Source organism: Lactuca virosa, chromosome 2 (assembly GCF_052849685.1).
Source record: "Lactuca virosa cultivar CGN04683 chromosome 2, Lactuca_virosa_CGN04683_v6, whole genome shotgun sequence".
In the NCBI taxonomy this organism is placed as follows: Eukaryota; Viridiplantae; Streptophyta; class Magnoliopsida; order Asterales; family Asteraceae; genus Lactuca; species Lactuca virosa.
The window spans coordinates 132,787,451-132,814,270 of record NC_136427.1 but is presented as its reverse complement, the minus strand read 5'-3'; the positions used below and the strand labels follow the sequence as shown (position 1 = coordinate 132,814,270).

General features: G+C 34.4%; 2 protein-coding genes across 2 annotated transcripts; one reads left to right on the top strand and one right to left on the bottom strand.

Moving 5' to 3' along the window:
* Positions 1 to 21,328: 21,328 nt before the first annotated feature.
* LOC145156513 (feruloyl CoA ortho-hydroxylase F6H1-3-like) lies at positions 21,329 to 22,554 on the bottom strand. The gene is made up of 2 exons (XM_079075849.1): positions 22,064 to 22,554; positions 21,329 to 21,978 (listed from the first exon to the last, which is right to left on the bottom strand). Exons 1-2 carry the CDS (start codon positions 22,552 to 22,554, stop codon positions 21,405 to 21,407), a joined length of 1,065 nt encoding a protein of 354 aa, XP_078931975.1. The 3' UTR covers positions 21,329 to 21,404.
* A 586-nt stretch (positions 22,555 to 23,140) lies between these two features.
* On the top strand, positions 23,141 to 24,407 carry LOC145159500 (chalcone synthase 2-like). Its single transcript, XM_079078507.1, has 2 exons — positions 23,141 to 23,327; positions 23,416 to 24,407. The coding sequence occupies exons 1-2, from the start codon at positions 23,150 to 23,152 to the stop codon at positions 24,405 to 24,407; spliced, it is 1,170 nt and encodes a 389-aa protein (XP_078934633.1). The 5' UTR covers positions 23,141 to 23,149.
* Positions 24,408 to 26,820: the final 2,413 nt, after the last annotated feature.

Below are 26,820 nucleotides of genomic sequence, written 5' to 3'. Positions count from 1 at the left end.
GAAACTTTTCTTTCAGATTGTTCCAGATCTCCTTAGCAGTTGTACAACTCCTTACGTAATTGTATACAACTGGAGGTAAAGCTCCTCGCAATTCCCTCATACATCTCTTCTCCAGTTTCTTCAGACGATCAGTTTGATTTTCAACACCAGAACTTGCAGAAGATGATCCAATTGCTTGAACATTCACCGGAGCATTGACATTTCCAGTGATACATGACCATAATTCTTCATCAATACCATTCAGATAATCCTGTATACGATCAGCCCACTGATCATAGTATTCAGGGATCAACATTGGAATTTTGGTTGATGATCCTAACAGATGAGAAAACGAGTTCATTGATTTGAGATTGAAGCTCGCCATTGTTGTACGGAAGATGATTTTGAGAATTCTGAAGAAAGTTTGATAATTTGAAAACAAACTAGTTGAATCAAATCGGAATTACAAGAAGAACACTCTATTAAACAATTCAAATGTAGAATCAAATCACAACCTAAAATCTAGACAAATTTTTTCACTATCAAAAAGTGCGGAAACTTTTGAACCAAAAAGTTGATTCAAAAACTTTTTGAATAGATGAAAATCAGATCACAGATGTGATTCCTGCTCTGATACCAATTGATGAATCAAAGAATCGAGTATAAAATGAATCAGAGTTAAAATTGAAGTAAGAATGCGAGATTGAACAACGGATGTAAATATGATCATGTTTCAACTCTATTACGCTTTCGAATGTTACAGAGTACAAAGACAGGTCTTTAAAAACTCTTATCTAACTATAGTAAATATCCCTATTTATTGGAATCAGAAAGCGTACAAAAAATATACTAAGGCATAGACACTTAAGCTTCAAATAAAAGCGCCTTAGTAAAATAGATTACAAAACATTCGAAGAGTGCAAAATATACTTCGACTAATTACAACATTTTTGACCCTTACAGTTTTCCTTCATTATTTCCTTGTTTCTTACATCTTCCAACCAAGAAATCTCAAACTCTCTCAAGTATCATAAAGGGAAACCCTCCATTCTCTTCAAAAACGTAAGTAATACACCCCTTTTTGCTAGTTATTCTTCTTATTCACATGAAGCCTTTTGATAACATCCTTGAATTCATCACTTTTCCTTCAAGATCTTCGAATCACCATCCTTTCCACCCAGAACACCAAAAACACATACTAGTTCTTGGGCCGTGAATACCTTAAAGACTTCCAATAAGTAAGTATCTCATTCATCTTCTTGATGTCCATTAGAAACACTTGCATCCCCATGAAACAAACACCTCTTTGGCATGATTCTTCAAGAGTTCACGGCTGTGAACCCTTCATTGGGCCGTGAACCCTTCATAGGATCATGGTTTGGCCGTGAACCCTCCTTCCATGGCCGTGAACCCTTCTAAGGCGGTGAACACTTCCTTGTGTGGTCGTGAACTCCATTCAATCAATCATATGTGATTGTAACACTTCATTGCAAGTGTTTCCTAGTTCCTAAGGTTGTTTACCTTAGCATGTTAGTTTTTATATACACTAATTGTATACATATATGTATCATTACATGCTTAATAGGATCCATTTGTGCTCGGGACTTCACTTGGCATACTTAGCATCCTATATCAAACTTTCATCCGAAGTACTCACATTAGGTGAGTTCATACCCCTATAATCTACCTTTTAAATGATTTTAGGTGCTTTTTAGCGGGGATACAAGTTGAACACAATCTAATTGTGTTAGTAAATACTTGTGATATCAATCACATAAAAGATTTCCTTATGCTTTGAATCTTTATTTTTAAAATAAAGGATTACCCAATACTTCCATAATGACTTAAACTCATGTGAATTCTTTTCAAGATCACATAAACTTTGTTAAGACACCGTTAAACTCTTTAAAATGTATTTATAACTCTTTTAACTTATAATTGTCAAAATCATGTTCATATATGTATAAGTATATAAATAAGACATAAAGGGCTTAGGACTAATGAGTTGCCTTATTTCCTTTTCCTTCTCTGGATGTGGGCTTAAGGTGGGGTTATTTTTCCGAAAGTCGTTTCCTTCTTAATTATATACATTATACATATGGGAATGTAAAAGGTTACTTCAGTCAGTATCATTACCTTTGTATCATGCTGAGCAAATGGGTATATTTAGGAGAGATCATGCTAACCAGATAGAACGTATAAATTATAATAAGTATAATTTATGAAACAATCGAGAAAATTATTTCTTAGATAAAAGTATACGAGGTCTAAACTACTTTGTCAAGAAAAGGATATAATTCGATCTTTACTCAAACTAAAATGTGATGGTACGTATTCAGGACATATCAATATAGTTGTTATGTTACATTCTTGTGACCAGAGTCTCCTGGAGGGAGGGTGGGAATTGTGTGTATAGATGTATACGGGATTGGCAATCCTACATCCCGACTGTTAGCTACAGTCCGACAGACCAACCATGGGGTGCCAAATGGCACATATTTAGTTTCGACGCCAGTAAGTCGTCGTGTTCATTCTAGTACAGCATGGTTACAACTTTATCACATTTTAACCTTAATTAACCAGGTTAATATTAGGGTAGTTATTCACCAGTAGTTTATTCTTTTTAAGAAATACTACTGTAGTAATCACTTTCCATAGTCAAAACGAAACAGTTTTATGGGATTTAAAACTACTTATCAGAACGGTTTTATGGGGATTTAAAACTACTTATCAGATCAGTTTTATGGGGTTTTAAAACTACTTATCAGATCAGTTTTATGGGGATTTAAAACTACTTATCAGTTGTAAAGCAGAAAATATAGGATTTTCTGGAACGTAGTCATTCACTTTCTTTAAACTAGTATAACATAAAGGAACTTTAGTGGTTAATTCTATAATTCCTTTGTTTATACATCAGAGTTATATATAAATAATATCTAATGGACAATGGAATGTGTGATTTCTGCCTTACTTCCAGTTCCTTGTTTGGTTCTGGGCTTAGGGCAGATTCACACATTTAACTGCCTGTTTGATATTAGGTTATATATAATTAGTATAATATAAGTAATTACAGAAAGAACTATTGTGGTTATCATTTTTATCATATAAGAAAATATAGGTTTTTTTTGGAGGAATAGGCGAATTTTTCCAAGAACTTGGAGTATACTTTATATAACTAAAATACTTATGAACTCACCATTAGACAGGTACACTCGCGGAGCTTTTGAGAAGACTTCCTAGTACCGTGTTGCGTCTTTTGTCTTCTGCCGTTTCTACTTTGATGTTTAAATATGTAATGTTTAAACACTTATGTAAAACTTATACTTATTAATGTAATGGTTGTTTGTACTTTGATTACTATAATGCATGTGTTGTGATACTTACATGACGTCCTCCGCCCCCGAACGTTTTCGCCGTTCTGGTTTTGGGGTGTGACACTACTCTACAACAACAACACAAATTAGTATATAATGCAACTCACTTTTCCTATTAAATTTTATATAATTCTGCCAAAAGTCAAAACTCGGAACATCCACAATGCATATTTCAATGGAAGATTTGAATGTGGTGGCAAGCCTACTTGTCATTTAATAGATTAAACTCTATCATTATGGGATATCATGTTGTCATTCAATAGATGTGGAAAACATTTTAGTTATTAAAAATATATTTCATTGAACTGTGTAGATTTCAGTACATTACAAGAAAATTAATGTTGAGTCTTAAAGAAAGGAAAATGATGACGTCTCAATCCATTAAACTTTAATAAATTCAATGACTTGTAGCTTCCCTCTAGTAGAACGACTAATTGGATACAAATTTAGGGTATATAGAAATAAAATTGCAAACAATGTGAAACTGTTTATCAAATAAACCTCTTTGGTTAAGAAGTTGAACATGTATATTTCATCAAAATCTCATGAAGGTATGTTATTCTAATGTATTCTAGCTGTATGCACCTCAATAATATGTAAGAAACCCTAATCGAGAATGAAGTTTTCATTCTGTACATGCCAGATCATGAATTAGTAACTGAGACTACATGGCTCTAACAAAATTTAAATATTGGAAGTTGACTCTCATAAGGGAGCATGTAACTATGCTATTTTATGAAATTTAGTGCAATTTATTATAAAAAATGTTAATTTCAAACTTATTTAATTTTATTCCAAACAAGATCAAAAATAATCAAAAGTAACACATATATGAACAACTTTTGGCTATTAGAGTTTAGTTTTCACTTCTTGCAAAGTCCATTAATCATGATAAAAAAAGTGAACCCTTTCTATACATACCCTTAAAAAGATTCAAAGTTATATCTATCCTTTTAGTCATGCAATCAACAATACACATCAATCAACATGCTAAAAGTTTATACTTTTGAAGTTATTAAGACAATTAGTTGTATTGATCCAATCTCTAACCCGAATAACAATTTCAATTTAGCATTGTATTTTTATTAAAAGCATCTCTTAATTGGCTTACATGTACATCCAAATGGTTAGTATAATTAATGATAAATTGTTTATCCAATAAAAACATCGTATTAAATTAATCTTCAAAAACTGAAAATGTAAAGTGTTACCAACAAATAGGGGCATACAGATTATCTTTTCTCTTGTAGTATCAAAGGAGAGTCGGGACGATATATGTGATTCAACCTCACCGTGTAATCCAAAACCAAAGGTTATCAACCATTATAATAAATATTTCTAACATGTAAAACAAGCTTTGATACTACTGATGAAATTTGATAGCTAAAAACAAAACTTTTCTTATAAATGACAATTAATGTGATTTAAAATAACTATTATATTAAAATTATTTTGAAACAAACCAACCAAGGATCCAATTACAATGGTTGGAAAGATTAGAAAACAACCATATTATGTTTAGGATGACAAACTTTGAAGCCTTTGCTCCCACTTAGCAACTAGGGAGTTGAAGTAGATGGCAAAGAGCTCAAAGTAGAACTTTTCTATAATGTATCCCCGAATTACTATGATCCACCAAGAAATCTAGTTCTCACTTATATTTAGTACTTCTTAAGATTTTAGTAACTAAACACAATTTAGTCTTAAAGCAGTAGAACTTAGAACACTAACTCTTTCACTTGTCTTCAAAAGAGAGAATAATCAGAGGGGATAAATCTAGTTTCGGACAAAGAGGGAAAGGAAAGAAGAACCACCCAAATGAAAGCTTTTTCTATCTTATATACTATCACACAAGACCTAAGAGACATACATTCATCATAGTTAAAGGTATAACATTCAAGATCATGGTGTGTGTAAGAGAGAAAGGCAACAAACAATCCAAACCCATGCAAGCATGGGTTCGGCATAATAAAGGAGAGAGAAGGGGTATGGAGTGTTTTACACTTCATCAAATTTGCCACATGTATGTCTTTATCTAGTGAACTTGTAAAGGTACAAAAACTTGTAAATGACTTTTTAAATCATATCATATGAATCAATTCTTAGTTATGCTCTCATAAAATATTATTTTCATCATGTACTAATTTCCCAATAAAATACAAGAGTTGAATTTATTTATTAACATTCGAATTATAATAAATATTCAATAATGGTTATTTGATAAAGGTGTGACCCAATAGGATCTTATGTTATTAGCAATATCACTATAAAATGATTCTTAGGCATATACATCCAACCCTAACACTGTCATAAATAATAGCAGTACCACGACTAAGAGGGAAATATAACTCAAGAAGTAGATTTTGAAGCCACCCAGTTGCATCAAATACATTGGCTACCGCCGGTTATTGGCTTCGAGACTATGTGGATAGGTAACATGATGTCACTTTGAGCACTGATAGACGAGATTATTGCCAAGATAGCATAAAACCCAAAAGTAAACTTGTGTGTGGAAGGACACTCGAACCGGTCTATATTAGGATAGCAAGCCAAGCAATCAATAACCGATGGACGAATATCAATACCATGATTTCAAGTATTTTTAAGGTAACTTAAGATGCATTAAAGAGCTATAAAATGTAGAGTACACAGGTTATGGATGAAGAGACATACATATTAAGAAAAGTTGGATGGGAGAGAAAAAGACTAGAAGGATTATGCGTAGCACCATTAGGGGATAGCTTAGGTATAATATCAGTTGGAGTGCTGCAAAGATTACACATAGCCATATTTGCATGAGTAAGAATCTCCTGAGAAATAGATGTTTGAGAGAGAAAAAGACCGGATGAATTACAGGGAGAAGTAACTCGAATAAAATAGAAGAGAGACCCTAGATCATACATTGGAAACTCAGATGATAACTGAGATATAATAATAGATATGAGAGATGGTAAAGATTCGGTAATGATGATATTATCAACATAGAGAAGAGGGTAGATGGTATCATATTTACGATGAAAAATGCAAAAAGAGAGGTATCAGATTTAATGCTAAGAAAACCAAGAAAAGAAAGATAAAAAAGACAAAGCGTTGATACCAAGCCATGGGAGCCTGATTAAGACGATAAAGAGCCTTGTGCAGACGACAAAAAAATTGTCGGGAATCTGCTAATGAACCTAACCAGGAGGTTGATGCATGTAAACAGTTTTCACAAGATTGTTATGTAGAAAATGATTTTTTAGGTCAAGTTGATGGATCAACAAATAACGATAGATGGAAATTCTTAGGACAGTTTGAATGGTGGTTGGTTATACAATAGGACTGAACATGACATCAAAATCTAGGTCGTTTTTCTCCTACAAGAATTGAGCAACAAGACGATTGTTGTAGCGTTCACGTTACCCATAACTGTCAAACTTATGATGATAGAGCCATCGACAACCAACAATGTTGGAATAAGGAGGTTTGGGAACAAAATTCCATGTGTCTTGTTGGGTTTTAGTATACTACAACATCCTATGGTGCACATACAACCCTAAATACCTTGGATCTATGTTTTCACTAATTATACATGTAATGATGTTTCCAAGGTATTAAGCCTATAACTACCATGCAATTGACATATACCACACAAGATACTAGTTAGGGTAACATACCTTTTATGTAGCTTGAAGTCTTGATGTATTTGGCCTTAAGAGCTTAGCCCCAATAGTGTGGAAGCCTCAAATGAAGTCACAACACATCATGAACAAAGGAGGAACTTCAGAGAGAATTCCATGCACCCAAAAACACCCATGAACTCCAAGAACATCCTTCTAGGCGTTTTTTAGGTTAAGAACATATATTTATATGTTGGAATTCAAGAGACATGGGTATAACCCAAAACCATACCCCATGGGTTTATGATCCATGGTTAATGTGACCCAACTCTTTATGTATCGATACATAAACTTGGTCCAACATGGATCATAAGCCCAACACGTATAAATATAACTAATTACCATAATTAGTCCCCATAGATTTAAATTGTCTCTTTTGATCACAAAATTAATTATAAATTAATTCTTGATCAACACTAATTAAAATATATGATTTCATATTAATATATTAGAACTTATAATATATTAATAAATCATATATAACCTTCTCCCAAGAATCCATCCTAACAAATTGTCCTGATGATATGCAACCCAAATGGACCACGCTACTCTCGGGTCAAGTACATACCAATAATAGTTATGGGCTTACACATCTAATCCAACAATCTCCCACTTGGATAAGTCTAAAACTATTATTGCAAGTATGAATCCAAAACCTGAGTAGTAATCGTAGCTCTTAAAAGCCATTGTCGAACTCTGACCTAGTCAATGACGTGTCCATTAGATAAGGGATCATATATTCCTCCATTCTAGATATCATATGGACTGAGACATGGATTATAATCATTCTCTCTGTCCATCTGTTGTTTCCCGATTTCTAAGTTATGACAACCGACTAATTGAACAAATCAAATCAGTCGAGGCCCGGCCGAGTACTTACGTTTGTCATCACTAAATCATCGAGGGGCCCACAGATATCGCTTTTATCCACATGGGGTAAAAGGAACGGATAAACTTCGACTCATATGCTTGTACTAACTACTTGTTGAATCATACACAAAGGCACGTCTTATAACATCAAGTTACTGATGCGTTTTCGTACAATGAATGTATAACCAACTCAAAGTCAACAACTCATATCTCTAGGTTTGAAGAATATAAGATATTATCGTCTCATGATCACTCGTGATAAAATCCATAAAATGATTCAAATGAGCGTGGGTTTAATCCAAAACTCGAATCTTATTCCAGGAGCACTCATGAACACTGCAGCTATGTCTAGGCCACCTAGACAAACTACAGACCCATTCATGACAGTCTTACCTCAATACCTACTTCCAATGTATGATCGACTGTCGACGGTTTGAATAATCTAGTTATTTGGGAAGTCAAAACATGCAAAGTGAAACACAAGAATAATACTAATCATATATGGCCCCAATACTTGTGAGACTAATTAAAACACCTTTTATTTAATCACCATATTGATTACTCATTATTCATTGTATAATGTTTCGAGTAATCAACTTTATACTTGAATCAAAATAATAGTTGTCCCATGATCCAAGCATGCACACTATGTTTACCTATGGTCCTTTGTTTGTGGAATTGATCAATCGACAACATTTCAAATGATACTCATTTCACAATTCCAAATCCTTATCGCAAATGTAAGAATACAAGATTCTTTGCCATTTACTGAAATCTTTTAGATTCTAAACTTATATGAATTGATCCTTTTGTAATGACTATGCACAAAAGCCACAAAGACTCGGCAACAGACATTACAAAGTATTCCAATGGAGAGCAATTCCATGGAAATGAAGTCTCACATTCAAAGTACATTCCTTTGAACATCCTTCTTGCATTAAGTTTTCTAATCTTACACAGATTTGAAGAACAACTTCCACCTATGGAAATATTTCCACATTCTCATTTTTTGACTATCACTTCTGAACAAGAGTTGCCTCTTTTCAGAATATGTCAATATGGTCTTTCCAAAAATTAACACTATACTTCCAACCGTCCATGAGCAACCAATCTTGGGTAAACCTCAGATTGTCCTCGAAAAATGCTTAATCATTTTAGTCATATCTAGTTCTATTCCTTTTCCCTCTTAATGCCCTAGACATTTGGAAAATTTAGAACTGATGAATATTATAGCACATGTAATCGATCCTATATCCAGAGCGTATGGGACACGATTCATGATGTCTCACATAAATACATGATACTAGACCAGTCTTTTGCTATAATATTTCTATTTCTATTTGCCATGTTCTCATAATTCGAATTATTAAAAGGGATTCCGTAATCATAATCGAATTTTAGAACGCAAATAATGTAATCATTATTAAATTTGATTAAAGACTTACAATCTAAGCTTTTAGAATTGGAATGAAGTATTATTTCCTCTCCCTTAATTATAGCAAAACAACTTCTCAAAAGCTGCAACTTTGCAAATTGAAACTTTTGTTTTCTATAATTAACATTGCTAACTTGTAATACTTAACATAATAATCATGCTCCCACTAACATGACAATTATTAGCATAACATGTATGCTCCCACTAGCTTTGACATGTATCTAGAAATCAGCTGGACTTCTAGAAATCAACACCTATTGACTTTCTTACCAAAGTTTAGATTTCTGATACGAGATGCTTTGATAAAACTTTATCTAAGCTTCCCAAAATCATAATCCTTTCCTTAGATAGCTCACATGTGTGTCTAAAAAATTACGAAGAGGTATGCCGTAATCATAATGTTTAGACCTTTGGCCATTCTCACTAGTCCATGTTAGTGTGCCGGTTAGCCACACATGCTCCATTAACGACTTTGAGAATGCAAATATCACAATTTCTATCTACTTAAAATCTACTTATTAAAATCATTTCCTCACCATCATTTTCATGAATCGGAGAGAAACCTTATGACACTTAGATTTTTATGGTGTATGTGTTCCTATCCATGTGAATTTGTCAAAACCATAATCACAAGACAAGGTTAGTGACAATCCAAACTCATATGGACTGAACTTGTTCAATCTTAGGTTCTTGCCATCTGGTAGCACAAGGGCCTACCATTGCTTCCAAGTTGATATGAAAACAACTGAGAACTCATAGAACTCACATGCATAGTCAACTTTAACTGGAATGGGCACGGAAACAAGAATATGTCAACACGATAGGTTATAAACCTCAAGTCGTGTGCTAGTGATAAACAACACCTTTGAGTAGTTCTTGAGACTTCTCAAGATCTTTAAGACTCCCACTGACCTCTTGACATATAAGATTATCTTGTTAAGAACCATTCCTTGACAAAGCAAATATTCAAGATTTAGTGCGGATTCTTATCAAGAAAAACACTTCACACAATTGGTATTAGTTGGTCTTTGTCTTATCCAAGACATCACAGCTTACCAATTTCAAATGTACAAGAGTAGAAAACATTTTACTCTACATTTGACAAGTCTTTTAAACCTTTCTTAAGATTATGTCACTCGAGTTACAATCTTGGAGTATTACACTAAGACTCAATTTTGGAATGAATTATGATTCATCTTTTGATTTAACCATTTCAACAATTCACGGTTCCTCCTCTTAGTCACACAAATGCACTAAGATGTCCATAGAGGATCAATTGTGATATGGTTTTTCATAATCATTAAGATGATCATAAAACATGATACTGAAGTACTCTCCTATCTTTTTAGATTGGAGAAACTTTTATCTTTCTGCCTAATTTGATTCTTCTCATTCGTACTGCCATACATTGAAACTTTTCCAATGTTTCATAATTATACTTAAACTTGTAAGAACAACCATATTTACTAAACTTTAGTAAATCATGACGAATAGCCTTATCGTTCTTTGTGATGCACCTGATCAGTGCACAACCAAGTGTACCCGATCTCCTAGTCCTTCACTTGACTCACATATACATGTGAACAAGGAATTAGTCTTAATTTCCCAAAGATGAAAATTCTCATTCATCATACAATACAAGTTGAATGATTCCAAGTTTCTATCCAACTGAAACTTGGGTGATGAGAATCTTCCTTATCTGGTAAATTATGACACTACCACAAACGAAAGAATAAAATCCATTTTCCAATATTGCTATCAATGGAATCATATAAACAACAATTTTCACAAATGTCATTGTAAGGACACTTAAAATAAATAAAATCAAAAATTTTCCTTTTATTTTAAAATTGTAGAAAAAACTTATCCTTACAATGTAAATACTTGTGAAAATATATCGTTATCTATTCCCAAGAAATCTATCATAACTCTTAAGCAACAGCTCAAGATTCTGATCTTCGAATCATGCGATCGAAATCCATCTCTTCGCGATCAGACTCAGCATTCTCTTCCTTTAAGCTTCCTTTCATTTCTTCGATTCTACAAAACATCAAAATGCGACCTAGTCACATCATGTAATAGGAATCTCCAAATTGGAACTAAATACAGTTAGAAAGTGGACTTTACCCGAAGCATAGTCAAATTTATTGACTTTTACCATCCTAGTGAACTTTCAGGTAAATAAGGCAGCTTCGCAACCAATGCCCCTTCCTTTGGCAATAGAAACATATGGACTCTTTAGTAATGGTACATGGGACTTATCTCAGACTTAGCCTTTCTCTTTACCATTTGGTCAACCGGGTTGACTATGGCCGATCCCTTTCCATTGGGAAGAGAAGACTTTTCTGTACTTCCAATGTTTCCATTGTCGATGTCCATGTAAGTTTGGGAAGTAGATCTTCCAATCAAATTTGCTTTACCAGTGCCCCAAATCATTGTTGATTCAGCAGCAACATGTAAATAGGTAAGATCATTAAGGGTCATGTCGTGGTCTGTCACATAGTAGTCCTTAATGAACTCACTATATGACTCGGAAAGTGATTGAAGAACCCAGTCAACAGTCAACTTCCTTGTGACTTCGACACCCAACTATCCCAGCTTGTCAATATAAGACTTCATCTCCAAGATGTGAGTACATATTGACACTGCTTGCCAATAGGGATTGAGTGAGCTTGAACTTTTCAAGAACTTGTGGGTTAGGGAGAATAATTGGAGGAGGTCGAGGAAGTGAAGTATGATTTACAGTCCACTTAATGCACAACAGAGGGATTAATCTTTCACGTTGATTGTCATTTGGGATATCATCTTCATTAGGAAAGCTTTATCCAAAAGGATAAAGAAGACCATAGTTGTCATAACTAGACATCTATGAGGGAGAAATTCAAGTTTAGTTGATTTAAGTCCTTAATATAACACCCAATATGAAATATTAAGGCTAGGACCCAACACAATATTTTATAACTTGGAAGAGGGATGTCGTAATCCAAGCTACAAAATATTTGAAAGTAGGGAAATGACGATATACCAATTTCCACCATGAAAAAGGAAAAGGGATTTTAGGTCTTAAATGGATTGAAACTCCTAGATCTTTTGAGATTCATTGAACTATTCAATGGCATGTTTAAATCTCGATTGTGCCCTTCAAGTTTGTGACTGGGATGCCGAGGATCACAAACAAGGAGTGAATAACCATGCAAATTAACAACACTTAATGTTACAACTACCTAATCAATGTGTCGGTTAACCACACACGCTCCATTGATCTATGATTAACATCAACCAAACCTTTGGCACACATTGTCAGTCCCATATTAGTGTGCCGGTTAACCACACACGCTCCACTAACGACTTAACAAAATAAGAGTGGACACCCATTAAACTGCCATTTCATAGGCAGTAACCTTATACCCTCCTTATAGACCGGCTTCGTGAATGAGGCCTACTAACGGTAAGACTGACTTATTCTTATACATATATATAAATATTAAACCTATAATTTTATAATAGTATAAGGGTTGAATTTTAAACTATTAAAATTCTAAGGGTTTAACTTGGAATTAAAGTATTCATGGGGGGAACTTTACAAATTCCAAAACTTGAGGGCAAGTTTTGAATAATTCAAAAAACCTTTGGAATCCATAACATATGAGTTTAATATGGCTTTTAATGGCAAGTCTCTTGAAAATCCATAACTTGAGGACAAGGTATGGACCTCATAAAACAATTTATGGGAAAAGACTTTTCAATTGCATAACTTATGACTTTTAAAGACTCATTAACAAGAAAGACTTTTTGTTTTCCATAACTTGAGGACAAGTTATGGAATCCATTAATGGCCATTTAGATCATCTAATAAACTAACAAACATGTCAAAAATTCTATGATCTAGATTAAACTCATATGAACAAGACAATTCAAATCAAACAATTTTCATGTAATTAGCCTAACTATTAAACCAATAAAAAACATGAAACTTTTGACAATTATCTTTTGAATTGGATTAGAATGATCATTACCACATAAAAAAAAAGAGGTTTATAAGTTCAAAAACAGCTTAGTGTAATGATTCTAGTCCAATTCCAGACAAAAACCTCGAAAATCTGCATTCTGGAGCATCAACTCCTCGAGTGTATGAACAAACTCGGCGAGTTGGTCAGTTTTTGCCTTGGACTCGGTGAGTCCATCAGTGGACTCGGCGAGTCCACAGTCCATAACAGCATAAAATCGATTTTTTAACGCATTTCCAAGCAAGTAGCATCAAGTATAATTGAAAACAACCCATGGCTCTGATACCACTTTTGGGTTTTAGTATACTACAACATCCTATGGTGCACATACAACCCTAACTACCTTGGATCTATGTTTTCACTAATTATACATGCAATGATGTTTCCAAGGTATTAAGCCTATAACTAGCATGCAATTGTCATATACCATACAAGATACTAGTTAGGGTAACATACCTTTTATGTAGCTTGAAGTCTTGGTGTATTTGGCCTTAAGAGCTTAGCCCCAATAGTGTGGAAGCCTCAAATGAAGTCACAACACATCATGAACAAAGGAGGAACTTGAAAGAGAATTCCATGCACCCAAAAACACCCATGAACTCCAAGAACATCCTTCTAGGCGTTTTTTAGGTTAAGAACATATATTTATATGTTGGATTTCAAGAGTCATGGGTATAACCCAAAAGCATACCCATGGGTTTATGATCCATGGTTCATGTGGCCCAACTCTTTATGTACACATACATAAACTTGGTCCAACATGGATCATAAGCCCAACACATATAAATATAACTAATTACCATAATTAGTCCCCATAGATTTAATTAGTCTCTTTTGATCACAAAATTAATTCCAAATTAATTCTTGATCAAGACTAATTAAAACATATGATTTCATATTAATATATTAGAACTTATAATATATTAATAAATCATATATAACCTTCTCTCAAGAATCCATCCTAACAAATTGTCCTGGTGGTATGCAACCCAAATGGACCATGCTACTATTGGGTCAAGTACATACCAATAATAGTTATGGGCTTAGACATCTAATCCAACATGTCGTTGGAGTGAAGAGTAATCATTTCGACATCTATGGGAGAGCATAAATGATGATTATACATGGCTTAAGCAGTAGAGCCGGGGATAAGAGAGACATGAGATGTAACAGAAACATTCATGATTTGCTCCAGTTTGAGAGATCATGTGTGAGAGAGGGTGACCATGGGGAGATTTATTTTTGGCGTAGAAGGGAAGATAGAGTTGGAGATATGGTCGATGAGGATCCAGAGGAACTGTGTTTTGAAGAGTAAATAGGTGGACCTGAGGCTAAGAAAGGAGTAACTAAGGCCGAGAAAGGAGGATCATGGAAAGATGATAGAGGTGGTGGTTAATCTTCAAGAATAAATGAGTCATATACATCATAAGAGGTGGAAGAATGAAAATCAGAATAAGGGAAGTGACTCTCATAAAATATAACTTGACGAGAGATGAACAACTTTTGAGTAATGAGATCAACACAATGATAGCCACAATGGTCAGTAGGTGGTCTGATGTAGATACATGCTAAAATGAAGGTGCAAGCTTGTGTGAGACAGTGTAGACAGTGTTGAGGTAGCAAAGGTACCCAAACACACGGAGATGTTTAAAGGTGTGCACAACATAAAGAATACCTTCCATCCAAAAGTTATGTGGGACTGATGCTTGAATGAGAGATGTATGAATGAACTTGTTGATGGTGTGAATGGTAAGTTCAACATTTCCATTTTGTTGAGGCAATGTGAATGATACGAAAAAACATATTTTAATGCCATTTATTCAACAAAATCAAAAAAATGTTGACTACTGAATTCATCCATTCTGAAATTGAAAATGTTGGATGTCAATTTTGAACTGATTAATAACATTAGCATGAAATTGATGAAATACAAATAATACATCTGATATTTCATGCAATGGAGAATCCCATAAATGGGAAAAATCATCTAAAAATAAATGTAATACTTGAATCCACTAAGATTTGTGACTAGTGAAGTCTAGAGCTCTGGATGAATGAGTTCAAACACACGAGAAGTTTTAGTGCATAACAAAATATAAAAGGTAAACAACATTTTTTTACAAAATGACAATCATGATATAAAGAAGAACTAGGAGGTGAACAAGAAATAAAACTGTGTGACCGAAGAAAATTAAAAATTGACGATCCCGGGTGACCTAGATGGCGATGCTAAGTTATTGGATTTTTCTATAATTTATACACACTGGATCTACGCAGCGGAATATTCAAAACAATCCTTATGTGTACATGCACACTAGGATATAGGTTTTTACTATAATAACAATATACTTTAAAGATAAGAAACCAAACCAAGAATCCCTCTAGTGGAATCACACCCAAAATAATAACTAGCAAAAGGAACTTTAAGAGAGAGGATGCTTGGAATGAATATTCCGATATTCATCCATATGAAGAGAGAGAATGAGGGTTGGACAAATTTATGGAGGTTAAAAATTTATCAGGGTTGGAACCCAGTAGCCTCCGGTTTAATTCAAATCTCTAAGGATAATCTATATCCTTATTTGAATCAGTTCATAACTTTTTATCTTTAGAATAAAATAAATACCTTATATATTCTAGAAAGTTCATGAATATTCAAATTATTTACTAAATAAATTAATCAATTATCAACCTATTTAATTAATTACAACTATTTAATTAATTTCAAAATAATTTCTAATTAATTTGTTAGTTCATAATAAAATAACAACGTGTTTTCTCATAATTCCTTATTACTAAATTAGGTTATAAGGGAAACCCAAATGGGCCCTACTATTATTGGAAATATTACCAATTAGTTAATGACATTGGACACTCAATCCAACAATTTCCCACTTTGACAAGTCATCAACTACATGTGGTCCAATACTTCCCTAATAATCAGCAGAGAGTGTGCCATCCAATACATCTATCGAACTCTGGGATGATCAAGATCCAGTCCTTAGATAAATGATCAATATTTCCTTTGTTATATATATATATATATATATATATATATATATATACATATATATATATATATATATATATATATATATATATATATATATATATATATATATATATATATGAATCTCAGACACAAATAAGGGTCAATCTTAGTGTTTAAGATTTTGTTTCTCGATAAAGATTTGTGACAACTGTATCCGACTACTAAATTAAACACATAAATATCGGTCAAGGCTCATCCAAACACTCTAGATGTCAACAACAAATCATTTGGCGCCCATATATATATATATATATATATATATATATATATATATATATATATATATATATATATATATATATATATATATATATATATATATATTTATCTTGTTAAGGCAGAAGGAACAAATAAACTTTGACTACGTAGTTTTTGTCTACTCATCATATCATACATGGAGATACCCTTTGTTACAATCTATTACAGATAACGGTTTAGAAGACTAGTGTACAACAGACTTGTAAAGAAATACCTCACGTGCATCTCAGTTTGAACAATAAAATATATTATCATCTTATAATTACTCGTGACTTTATCTATCAAGTATCTCTAAGTGTGGTTAATTCCAATACTTGAATCTCAATTAAAATACTCCTGATTGTTAATGTAGTCTTTATGATATTTGCAATCTCTATGGACAAATCACTAGTGCTAATGACAGTCTTAAGTAATTACATACTTCCAATATTATGACCGAATGTGGAGGTTTAAGTAAATTTATAGTCGGGAAGTAGGTTTGAAACATGAAAAAGGAGAAGACTTCAATAAGCTAAATGAAATGACTCATCTCTATCATATATTAAGATCTCTACTTAATAATCACAAAATCATATTAAGACTTGTACTGATTAACTTCTCAAATTTAAAACAAACTAAAATAAGTGTGATCATGCTAATCTAATGTCCCTTGACTTTTTATGATGGTCATACTTGGTTAGTGGCTTTGGCATAGGTAATGGGTCAGCAAGATTATCTTCTGATATGACTCTATTGACTATTATGTCTTCATATTTGAACAACTATCAAATGGGATGATACTTACGGAGTATGTGTCATGTGAGCTTATGTGACTTAGGATCCAAAGTCGAGGTAAATTCGCCCTGATGGTTACAAGAACCTTCAAAAGGACCATCAATTATTGAATCTCAACACTGATGTCAATAACGAATCTCTTTTACTCGCATTTTTTTTCTTTCCAGTCTTACCAGCTTTAATATACTATGAGTTTAGTGTTAAATCCACTATGGTGTATTACTTGGTACTCTTCCAAAATAATACTTCACCATTTTATAAAAGCACGAATTCCACCTGCAAATGGAATCATCTTTATTAGCATGGAAGTTAGTAAAAGTTTAACTATTACATCGATCTTTTACATACTAACAATATTATTTCCCTTGTCCTCCTATGTAATACTCATATCTTTTTTCGTAGTCCTTTTCTCGTATTTCGAGAAAATAAGTAAATAGACAAATACAAAAATAGCCTAAATAAAATAAAATAACCTAAATAAAATAAAATCAAAATAACATTGAAAATATGAAGTATAAATGTTTTAATCTCAAGGACTATAAGTGTTAAAGATTTCGTTTTAGGGGGTAGAAATTGTAATTATGGTAAAGTTAGGTGCTCGAAATTAAAACTATGTCTCTTGCTTGGGAAATCGACAAGATGAAGGGTTTGGGCTCTTTCCTTCGGGTTGACTCCATCTAGTTCATGTATTTAAAGTCAAACCCAACCCTTGGACACCTTAGTCCATCGTGTGTTGTTTGAGGAGCGCCAAAACAAGAATCAGGAATGTGAAAAGAGGTCTTGTTGTCTGAGGTCTTTTTGTTATTAGAGGGGAGGTTGCAGGATGAGGAAGGAAGTGATGGGTTGGGGTTATAGAAATCGGTTACTGCATCTAAAGGTATTAGTTATCTTTCATTCCTTTTTTCATGCAATAATATCACCGTACTTTGCTTTGTGCTTGTTTGACCGCCATTGGCCACCACAAAACCACCATCGGACCACCAATAGGTGGTGGTTCCGTGGAGAATCTATTTTTCCAGTCTTTGGTATCATAAGGAGCTTAATGGATTAAGTTATTAACTTAACCCTAATATGTGTAAAAGCTTATAGTTTACGAAAAGTTCCTAACTTTATGTACTTATTAAGTCATGTACTAAGATCATTGAGTTAAGTTAACTTATGAACCTTGATAGACTAATAAGCAACCATTATATTTGGTAAAAGTGTTAAAATAAACCGAAAACATTAAGTTCTTAATGGGACGCTAAAAGTGACTTAAACTTTGTGAAATTTGGAAATTTGGAAGATGATCCTTGAACTTTGTGATGAAGAGGAAATTTGGAAATTGAGTTAAGACATACAGGTCTAGATACCTGACATGATAGAATAAGTTGTATTGTGTTTGGTGAGCATTGGATTAAGACTCAGACTTATGTGAATGAGACAAAGATTGAAACTTTTTCTCCCACCCAAAAGGTGGATTAGATCTCATGTTTGTGCAAATGATGTAAATGCCCTCCTCATCTCAACTTTGAAAATAGCCCTAAAAAACTTGTTTGTGCAAAAGACATAAATGTCCTCCTCATCCTCTTATGTTGAAATAGCCCTAGAAAGCTTGTCTAGTTTGGTGTAAAAACACAGACTTATGGAAGACTTATGCAAAAGACATAAATGCCCTCCTCATCCTCAACAGTTGGTTTTCCAGGATATTTCAATTGATGATGATTATGATTTGGTGACCGTAGCGGATTATTCTTTTCCAACACAGCAGCAAAATGACGATTCACTTCCCTTTAATTGGCAAACAAAGCATTTTTGTTTATCTCCTGTTGATTTGGAAAAGCTCTGGGACAGCTCAACATCGACTTTAGAGAATTCGTTTAGGGATTTAACATCAAACATCACATCATTTGTTCCACAAAAACAAGCAGTTGCAGTTTGGCCAGGTAGTTAAATTTTTCTCTATTCCAAAGTTTGATTTACCAAAAACTGACATTGTGTGTGTTTGTTTTTGTCTTTGAAGGTAGGAGAGAAGACATTAAAGTGAAGGCGTTAGTGGCAGCTAAGGCTGCAAATATACGCTAAGAAATATAGGAGAATGAGAGGAACATGAAGAAAAAAGCATTTCAGATGGAGATTGCAAGACGAAAGAAAGAAAAAGCAAGATATGAGAAGAAAAGAATCTTAAGAATAAGGAAGATAATGGGGATGGGAAATTGGGTTAAATGTTTGATGATTAAACATAATAATTATATTATTGTGGGTTGAAAACCCTATGTACTCACAAGTTTCCCAACCTGACCCACTCAGTTTATTGTATCATATGTGGCTATATGAAAAAAAAAAATTATGCTGAGAGATTCAAAGAGTAATAGGCCACTAGTTTAATTACTGTAAGGCTTGTAATATTTCGTTATGCTTATGTTTATGTATTGACGATGACATCCCAATGTTTTAATATAAATAAAATACATTTTCTTCGGAAATGCTTCGATAATATATTTATCATGTTTTTTACAAACAAATTCCGCAATACTATTTTTCAAAAAGGATACTTTGATTTTTAAATAAGTATAAACAAATCGGTCTTTTTTGGACGTGAAAATGGGGATGTCATAATCCAAGCCGCGAGACCTCTTGGATTGTTGTTCTGAAAATGTGTCCGTTTTATTCCATTTTGGTCTTCCTTAACAATCTCCCAAATCTTTTCGTGCTTGAAAACATGACCTATCTCGACTTGATATTGGTCTCTTGCCGCTCTATAAACATCAAAATCATTCGCACCACTTTGCTTGTGGAGGAAAGTTTGTTGTAGATGGAATTGAACTTGGTGCACTTCCTGCTTATTTGAGTCCACTTGCTACTCAACATATCGTGATTGCGATAATTTTCATCCTTTTTCAAAATAGTTCGAAATTTCCCGATCACAGCTTCCCAAAAAGAGACTTTTCTTAGATCGTTTCCCTGAGTTTGATTTTTTGATGTCCTGCACCACGACACCACCAACACGTATTCTTTCTCCGCAGTCCACCATGTTAGAGGTTCTTTTACCGATCGTTCCACCGCAACCGCTTTCCCTTTCCTTCTTTGCTCTCCCTTTTTTGGTCGTTTTTTCCGGCTCCCCCCCCCCCCCCCCCCCGCTTGCGTCTCAGGAACCGTTTCTTGTGTGGGTGGTGGCTGTGTGGTATTTTGTTGCATGGTAGAGAATGTGTTAAAAAAGGTTTTGTGGAATGGTTGTAGGGAATTGTGGTGGGGGTGAGGCGGGATTGAAAAAGTTGCAGAAATTAGAAGTTGCGTTGTGCTTTGGGAGTTGAGGATGTCCGCGTACACTTCATATTGTGCAAAACCGAGATGAGCGGATGTAATTGTGTTTGGAGGTGGAGTGTTGGGGTTTTGATCCATAGTGTTGTAATGAGAAATCATTTCATGATTTATAAAATAAGATGAGAGAAATAATTTGGATTTGTAGATAAAAAAATGAAGTTAGATGTGTATATATAGGTGTAAAAATTTGAGTTAAAGTTGAATTTTTTTTATTACATTTTGACCGTTTAAAAACGGTTCAATTTATGACCGTTCGAAAAATTCGATCGAAATGAAGTTGTTTCCACCCGTTACCACCCTAACGCTTCCTAACGTAACGCTGGATAACGTCTGCCGGGGCGGTGTAGCCAGCGTTATTACGATATTGTTTGTGTGCCACATCGGATTAACGTGCACCCCGTTGCCCGCTCCCACCCGTCTAATAAAAATGAACATCGAGTCATTGGGGTTTTACAGGTCTTTAAGGGGTTTGGGGTGATAAATATGTTATAATAATTGATAGTGAATCTAATAAAATACTAAAATTGAAAATTGGAAATATTACGGTTCTTTATGCTTTACAAGAATTCACCATCCTTGTAAAAATTTATTAATCTAAACACATAGAAATTGGTTTCCCATGTCGTTTGAAGATCTTTGTGATGCTTCGAAAACACCTGGACTCCGGATACATTATTATTTCAAGAAACATAATCAAATCTTTGCAAAATCAACAGTGCCCTTCCCATCAGTTGATTTCCTAAGAAAATGCTTCACATAATCCGAGTATAGAACTTGCTTATATAAAGCCTTTTCCCCACTATTCATCACTTCAGGCAAAGGGCCGATTACATCACTCGGCCTTGGGTTCACAAAGACAGGCACCGAAATCCGGTTTTCATGCGCGTTAGCAACCACTATATGTTCTACACTCTTGTATCGACCATTGCTCATGATTTGGAAAGCATCACCGATGTTGATAGTCAAGGATTCCTTAACAGGGGGGACATGGATCCAACAGTCACTATCTTGTTTCCGAACATAAAGTCCCCCTATCTGGTCTTGAAGAAGCACAGTTAACGTTGAAGCATCTGAATGACCACCAACGCCAATTGAGAGCTCTGGGTTCGGACATACAGGATAATAGTTTAGGTTTATTCGTTTTGAACCCATAAGTAATGATTCATTCGTGTGGTTGAGGTTGGGTATGCCCAATCCTGTGATTAGGATTTTTATTAGCGTCTTGATTACCGAGTCACACGTCTTCAAGTATTCAAGAGCTTCATGCCTACAGATGAAAGAAGATTAGTAAAAGGAGATAGACTTTGCTAAGATGAATTCATATATATGTAATTAAAGATAGAAAGACTTACTTGCAAACAGATGGCCAGAGTTCCAAGGCTTCTTCATTAGAAACATAGAAACAACTTAGGTGATCTTTCCACTCATAAGCTTTGTCCACTTCGGGACTGAAACTTGTAAGGTATCTAACATTTTTTGAAGGAGTATTCTGGGACAAGTATTTCTTTTTCTCTTCGCTTGACAACTCGAAAAACTTATGCGTTGCGTCTTTGACACCCTCAATTATGTTTAGAGGCACACCATGGTTAACAATTTGAAAAAATCCCAATTTCTCAGCTGCATCACATACCGACTTTATTATCTCAGGGTTTTCAGAATCCAGTATGTCAACGACTGGGATCGACTCATCTGCCAGAACTTTGCTCATATCAAGCCGTCTTTCAACCGGTTGAATGAACAAATCGGGTAAAATTTTGAGGTTGAGTTCTGATACACCCTTCACACCATGGCCTTCATCGACCACAAACTTTTTGAGATCAGGGGGGGTAGACGATAGTGCCATTCAAGCAAACCTGCTTTAATTATAAATGAGTTAGCAGTTCTAACATAGTTTTTTTAAAAAAATACTTTTCATCATATCATAGATTCATGAATCATTATTTATACATAACTTCAATAAGAAATACAAAGGTCCAAATGAAAAGTCTTCCATTATTGTGAATTGAGATCTGAAGTTACCTTATAGACCTTTAAGGTAGTTTGTTGTACAAAAATATTAGCAAGTTTGATGAATAATTCACATGAGAGCAGGTTATATTTATAGCATGAAATAATGACCGTATGTATGTATGTATGTATGTAGTATATCTTTCAATCAATTATAAATCTTTCTCATATAAATAATGATTAAGCAATTTAATGGATGTGGTTTCACTATGATTTATTTTCTTCATTGTCTGAGACGTATTATTTCATATAAACATAACATTTATATTTTTATGGATGGTTTTTTTTATTAAACTTAAAATACATGTAACACACATTTATCAACAAAAAATTATATATGTGATACGTTTCCAACATTATACCTACCTAACCCTTATGCGTTCTATAAATTGAATCGTCACTCATCACTACACTTTCTAGCTTCACCTGAAATGGTTAGCATGGTGGAGTTCCGAGAGGCGCAACGAGCCAAAGGCCCAGCGACAATTATGGCCATCGGGACAGCTACACCACCTAATTGTGTGCTTCAAAGCACATATGCAGATTTTTATTTTCGTGTAACAAACTGCGAACATAACACAGAACTTAAAGAAAAATTTAAACGGATGTGTAAGCTATATTATAATACAATATACTTGTGTTGTGGTATTTCATAATCTTGTTAACTTGATATTTTTTCATTATAATATTGTTTCAGGTGATAATTCAAAAATCAAAAAACGATACATACACTTGACCGAGGAGATCTTGAAAGAGAAACCAAACCTTTGTGCTCACATGGCACCATCCTTAGACGAAAGACAAGATATTGCAATCGCAGAAATACCAAAACTCGGTGCAGAAGCTGCAATTCAAGCAATCAAAGAATGGGGCCAACCAAAGTCAATGATCACCCACGTGGTGTTTAGTTCTGTCTACGGTGTTGACATGCCAGGAGCTGATTACCAGCTCACAAAGCTCCTCGGCCTAAGTGCTTCAGTCAAACGTGTCATGTTGTACCAACAAGGGTGTTTCGCTGGTGCTTCTGTCCTTCGGTTGGCAAAGGATTTAGCCGAGAACAACAAGGGAGCGCGTGTATTGGTTGTTTGCTCAGAGATCACTACGCCAAATTTCCGTGGTCCAGATGAGGCTCATATTGATAACCTTGTAAGCCAGGTTTTGTTTGGTGATGGTGCAGCTGCGGTCATAGTTGGTTCTGACCCAATACCTGAAGTGGAAAAGAAATTATTTGAAATAGTTTCTGCTTCCCAAACTATTGTCCCGGATAGCGATGGTGCCATTAAAGGGCACCTTCGCCAGACCGGGTTTATAACTCGTCTTCGTAGAGACGTTCCCGAACTTATCGGGAAACACGTTGAAAAGAGCCTGGTTGAGGCTTTTCAACCGTTGGGTATCAGCAATTGGAACTCGCTGTTCTGGATCGCACATCCAGGAGGACGTGCGATCCTGGATCAGGTTGAGGAAAAATTAAGCCTTAGGCCCGAGAAACTTCGGGCCTCACGACATGTGTTGGCCGAATATGGAAACTTGTCAAGTCCTTGTGTCCTTTTTATCCTAAACGAAATGCGACACTCTTCGGTTACACAGGGATCCATCACCACTGGAGAGGGTCTCGAGTGGGGTGTGTTGATGGGGTTCGGACCCGGTGTGACTGTTGATACAGTGGTCCTCCATAGTGTTTCCATATAATTCCTATGTAACCTCGTGTTTTCTTTACGCATGTATTGTTAAAATTTTGGACTTTGTATTAAATAACTAAAATTATATCTTTCTTTATAATTATGATGCCAATAAATAACATTTGGGATATTTTGTGTTACCCGACCCACATGTTATTGTCGACTTTGTATGTAATAATAAAACATTATTCTTGCTGCAATCCTTATCAAACTATAGGACACCAATTTTGCACCCTATAAATAGAGGCCAAACCCTGGTTATTGATCGTTAAACATACATTTAAGAAAGCGGGAGGAATAAATTGGAAGCGAAACTGCAACATATAAAGGCAGCTGAAACCATTAGTAGTCATTTGTTATCAAAAACTTTTATGGCAAGAACTAAACATAACCCTCTTGAGTTTAAACTCTTTTGGTTGATATATTTCAAACTCTCTTTTTTTTAACTCTTTAATTTGCTCAGTTGATTCAGGACGGTTACGTTTTCCTCCATTTTAATTTAACAATATATTATCAAATACATACATTAGTAACATGCTAGTCCAAAGGTATTTATTTGATGTCATGGGAGAAAATGTTTAATGAGGCCAAGGATTGTTTTGTTAACCGAACCGAATTCAAGAAGTTAGTTAATCGTTAGTTGAGTTAGTTAGTTGAATTCTGTTAGAAAGTGCATTTTTGGAATTTCCTTTATTTACTCGGTTAGCTTAGAGCATCCACAATGGGAGTTTAATAAAAGTTGAATAGATGATGACTAGCATTGAATAGAAGTTTAATGGAGTGTAAGTGGTGACATGGAGAATAGTTGAATGAGAGAGTTGTATGATCATTAACTGGTTCAATGGATTTAATCTTTTTATTTCAATTAAATTTCAAACCAAATATAGAAATTGATTAAACTTTGTCGAGTTTAATGAAGCGTGGATGTTAGGGCATCCACAATCTATTGAACTTTATAGAGTTCAATGGATTGTCACATCATCCATTAAACATCTATACAACACCACCAATAACCAATTAAACACTTATTCAATCCTAATCATCAATTTATTCCTTCTATTAAACCATTCAATGATCATTGAACTCCTCCATTCAACTCTATTCCATGTCATCACCCACACTCCATTCAACTCTTATTCATTCCTAATCATCATCCTATTCAACTCTTATACTACTTGCAATATGGATGCTCTTAGAGAGTATAGTTGAATAGAAAGTGAAATATTGATGTGGCAATGATGTGGCAACCCATTGAACTCCTTAGAGTTCAATGGATTGTGGATACCCTTAGTTCGTTGTGTACATATTTGAGTTATTGCTCTATTTTTAGTTTTATTAATGAGAAATGAAGAATTCGGAAACATTTTATCTTAATCTCTCTCTCTCTCTCTCTCATCAACTTCTAGTCTAACATGGTATTAGTCTATATAATGATCCGATCTTCCGCAAAGTCTTTATTCGTCTTTTCAGTTTTCTCGATTATGTTGATTGATTATCCAAATTAGATTCGGTGGCTCTTTAGTCTCAACTAATAGGTTTATGTGATGTTAGGTAGGAACCTCTTGAGTTAGAAGTTACATTCCAGCCTTACTACTTGGGAACTGGTGAGGCTTCGGCACATGCATCATCATGCTTTTAAGGACACTTAACTAGTCAAAAACTTAAGTACTTAAACTAGAATAGTACCATGATATTAGAACGAGTGACCATATATGATGAAGCACAAATTTGACAGACAGCTTGTGACCACCAGGTTTTAGCATCAACAAATCAACAATTACGACTTCCTATTTTTCAGAGTCTCAGCTTTCTCATGTAACAATATCAGCTTAATTTTTTTTTTGTCTTTGTTTGGCTTGAAGTATTATTCTCATTTTTAACTTGTAGACATCACCATATACACATCAGAGAGATCAAAGAGCTTTACTGATATTTCTCGCCCTATATTTTTTCCCTACAAGGAAAAATATAATTAGCGGCGACAAAAGTCGCCGGTAAAAGGTCCAATTGTCGCCGGTAATAGTAATAGCGGCGACACGTCGCCGGTAATAAGTCGCCGCTAATGAGAATTGTCGCCGCTAATGTTCTTGTCGCCGGTAAAGAGTGTCATCGCCGGTAATTATTATGTCGCCGGTAATGATGATGTCGCCGGTAATAATGTCACCGGTAATAACAATTTTCATTTTTTTAATTTTTTTTATTCAACGATTTTGGTTGCCGGTAATAATGTCGCCGGTAATTACATAACAACATTCGATTAAATATCAAAAGTAATAGTGTCGATTTTAATTACAAAACAAACATCCGATTAGATATCAAAAGTAATAGTGTCGCCGGTAATCACACACACATCCGATTAAATATAAAAAGTAATAATGTCGCCGGTAATTACAGAAAACAACCAAAAAATTTACAATCTAACA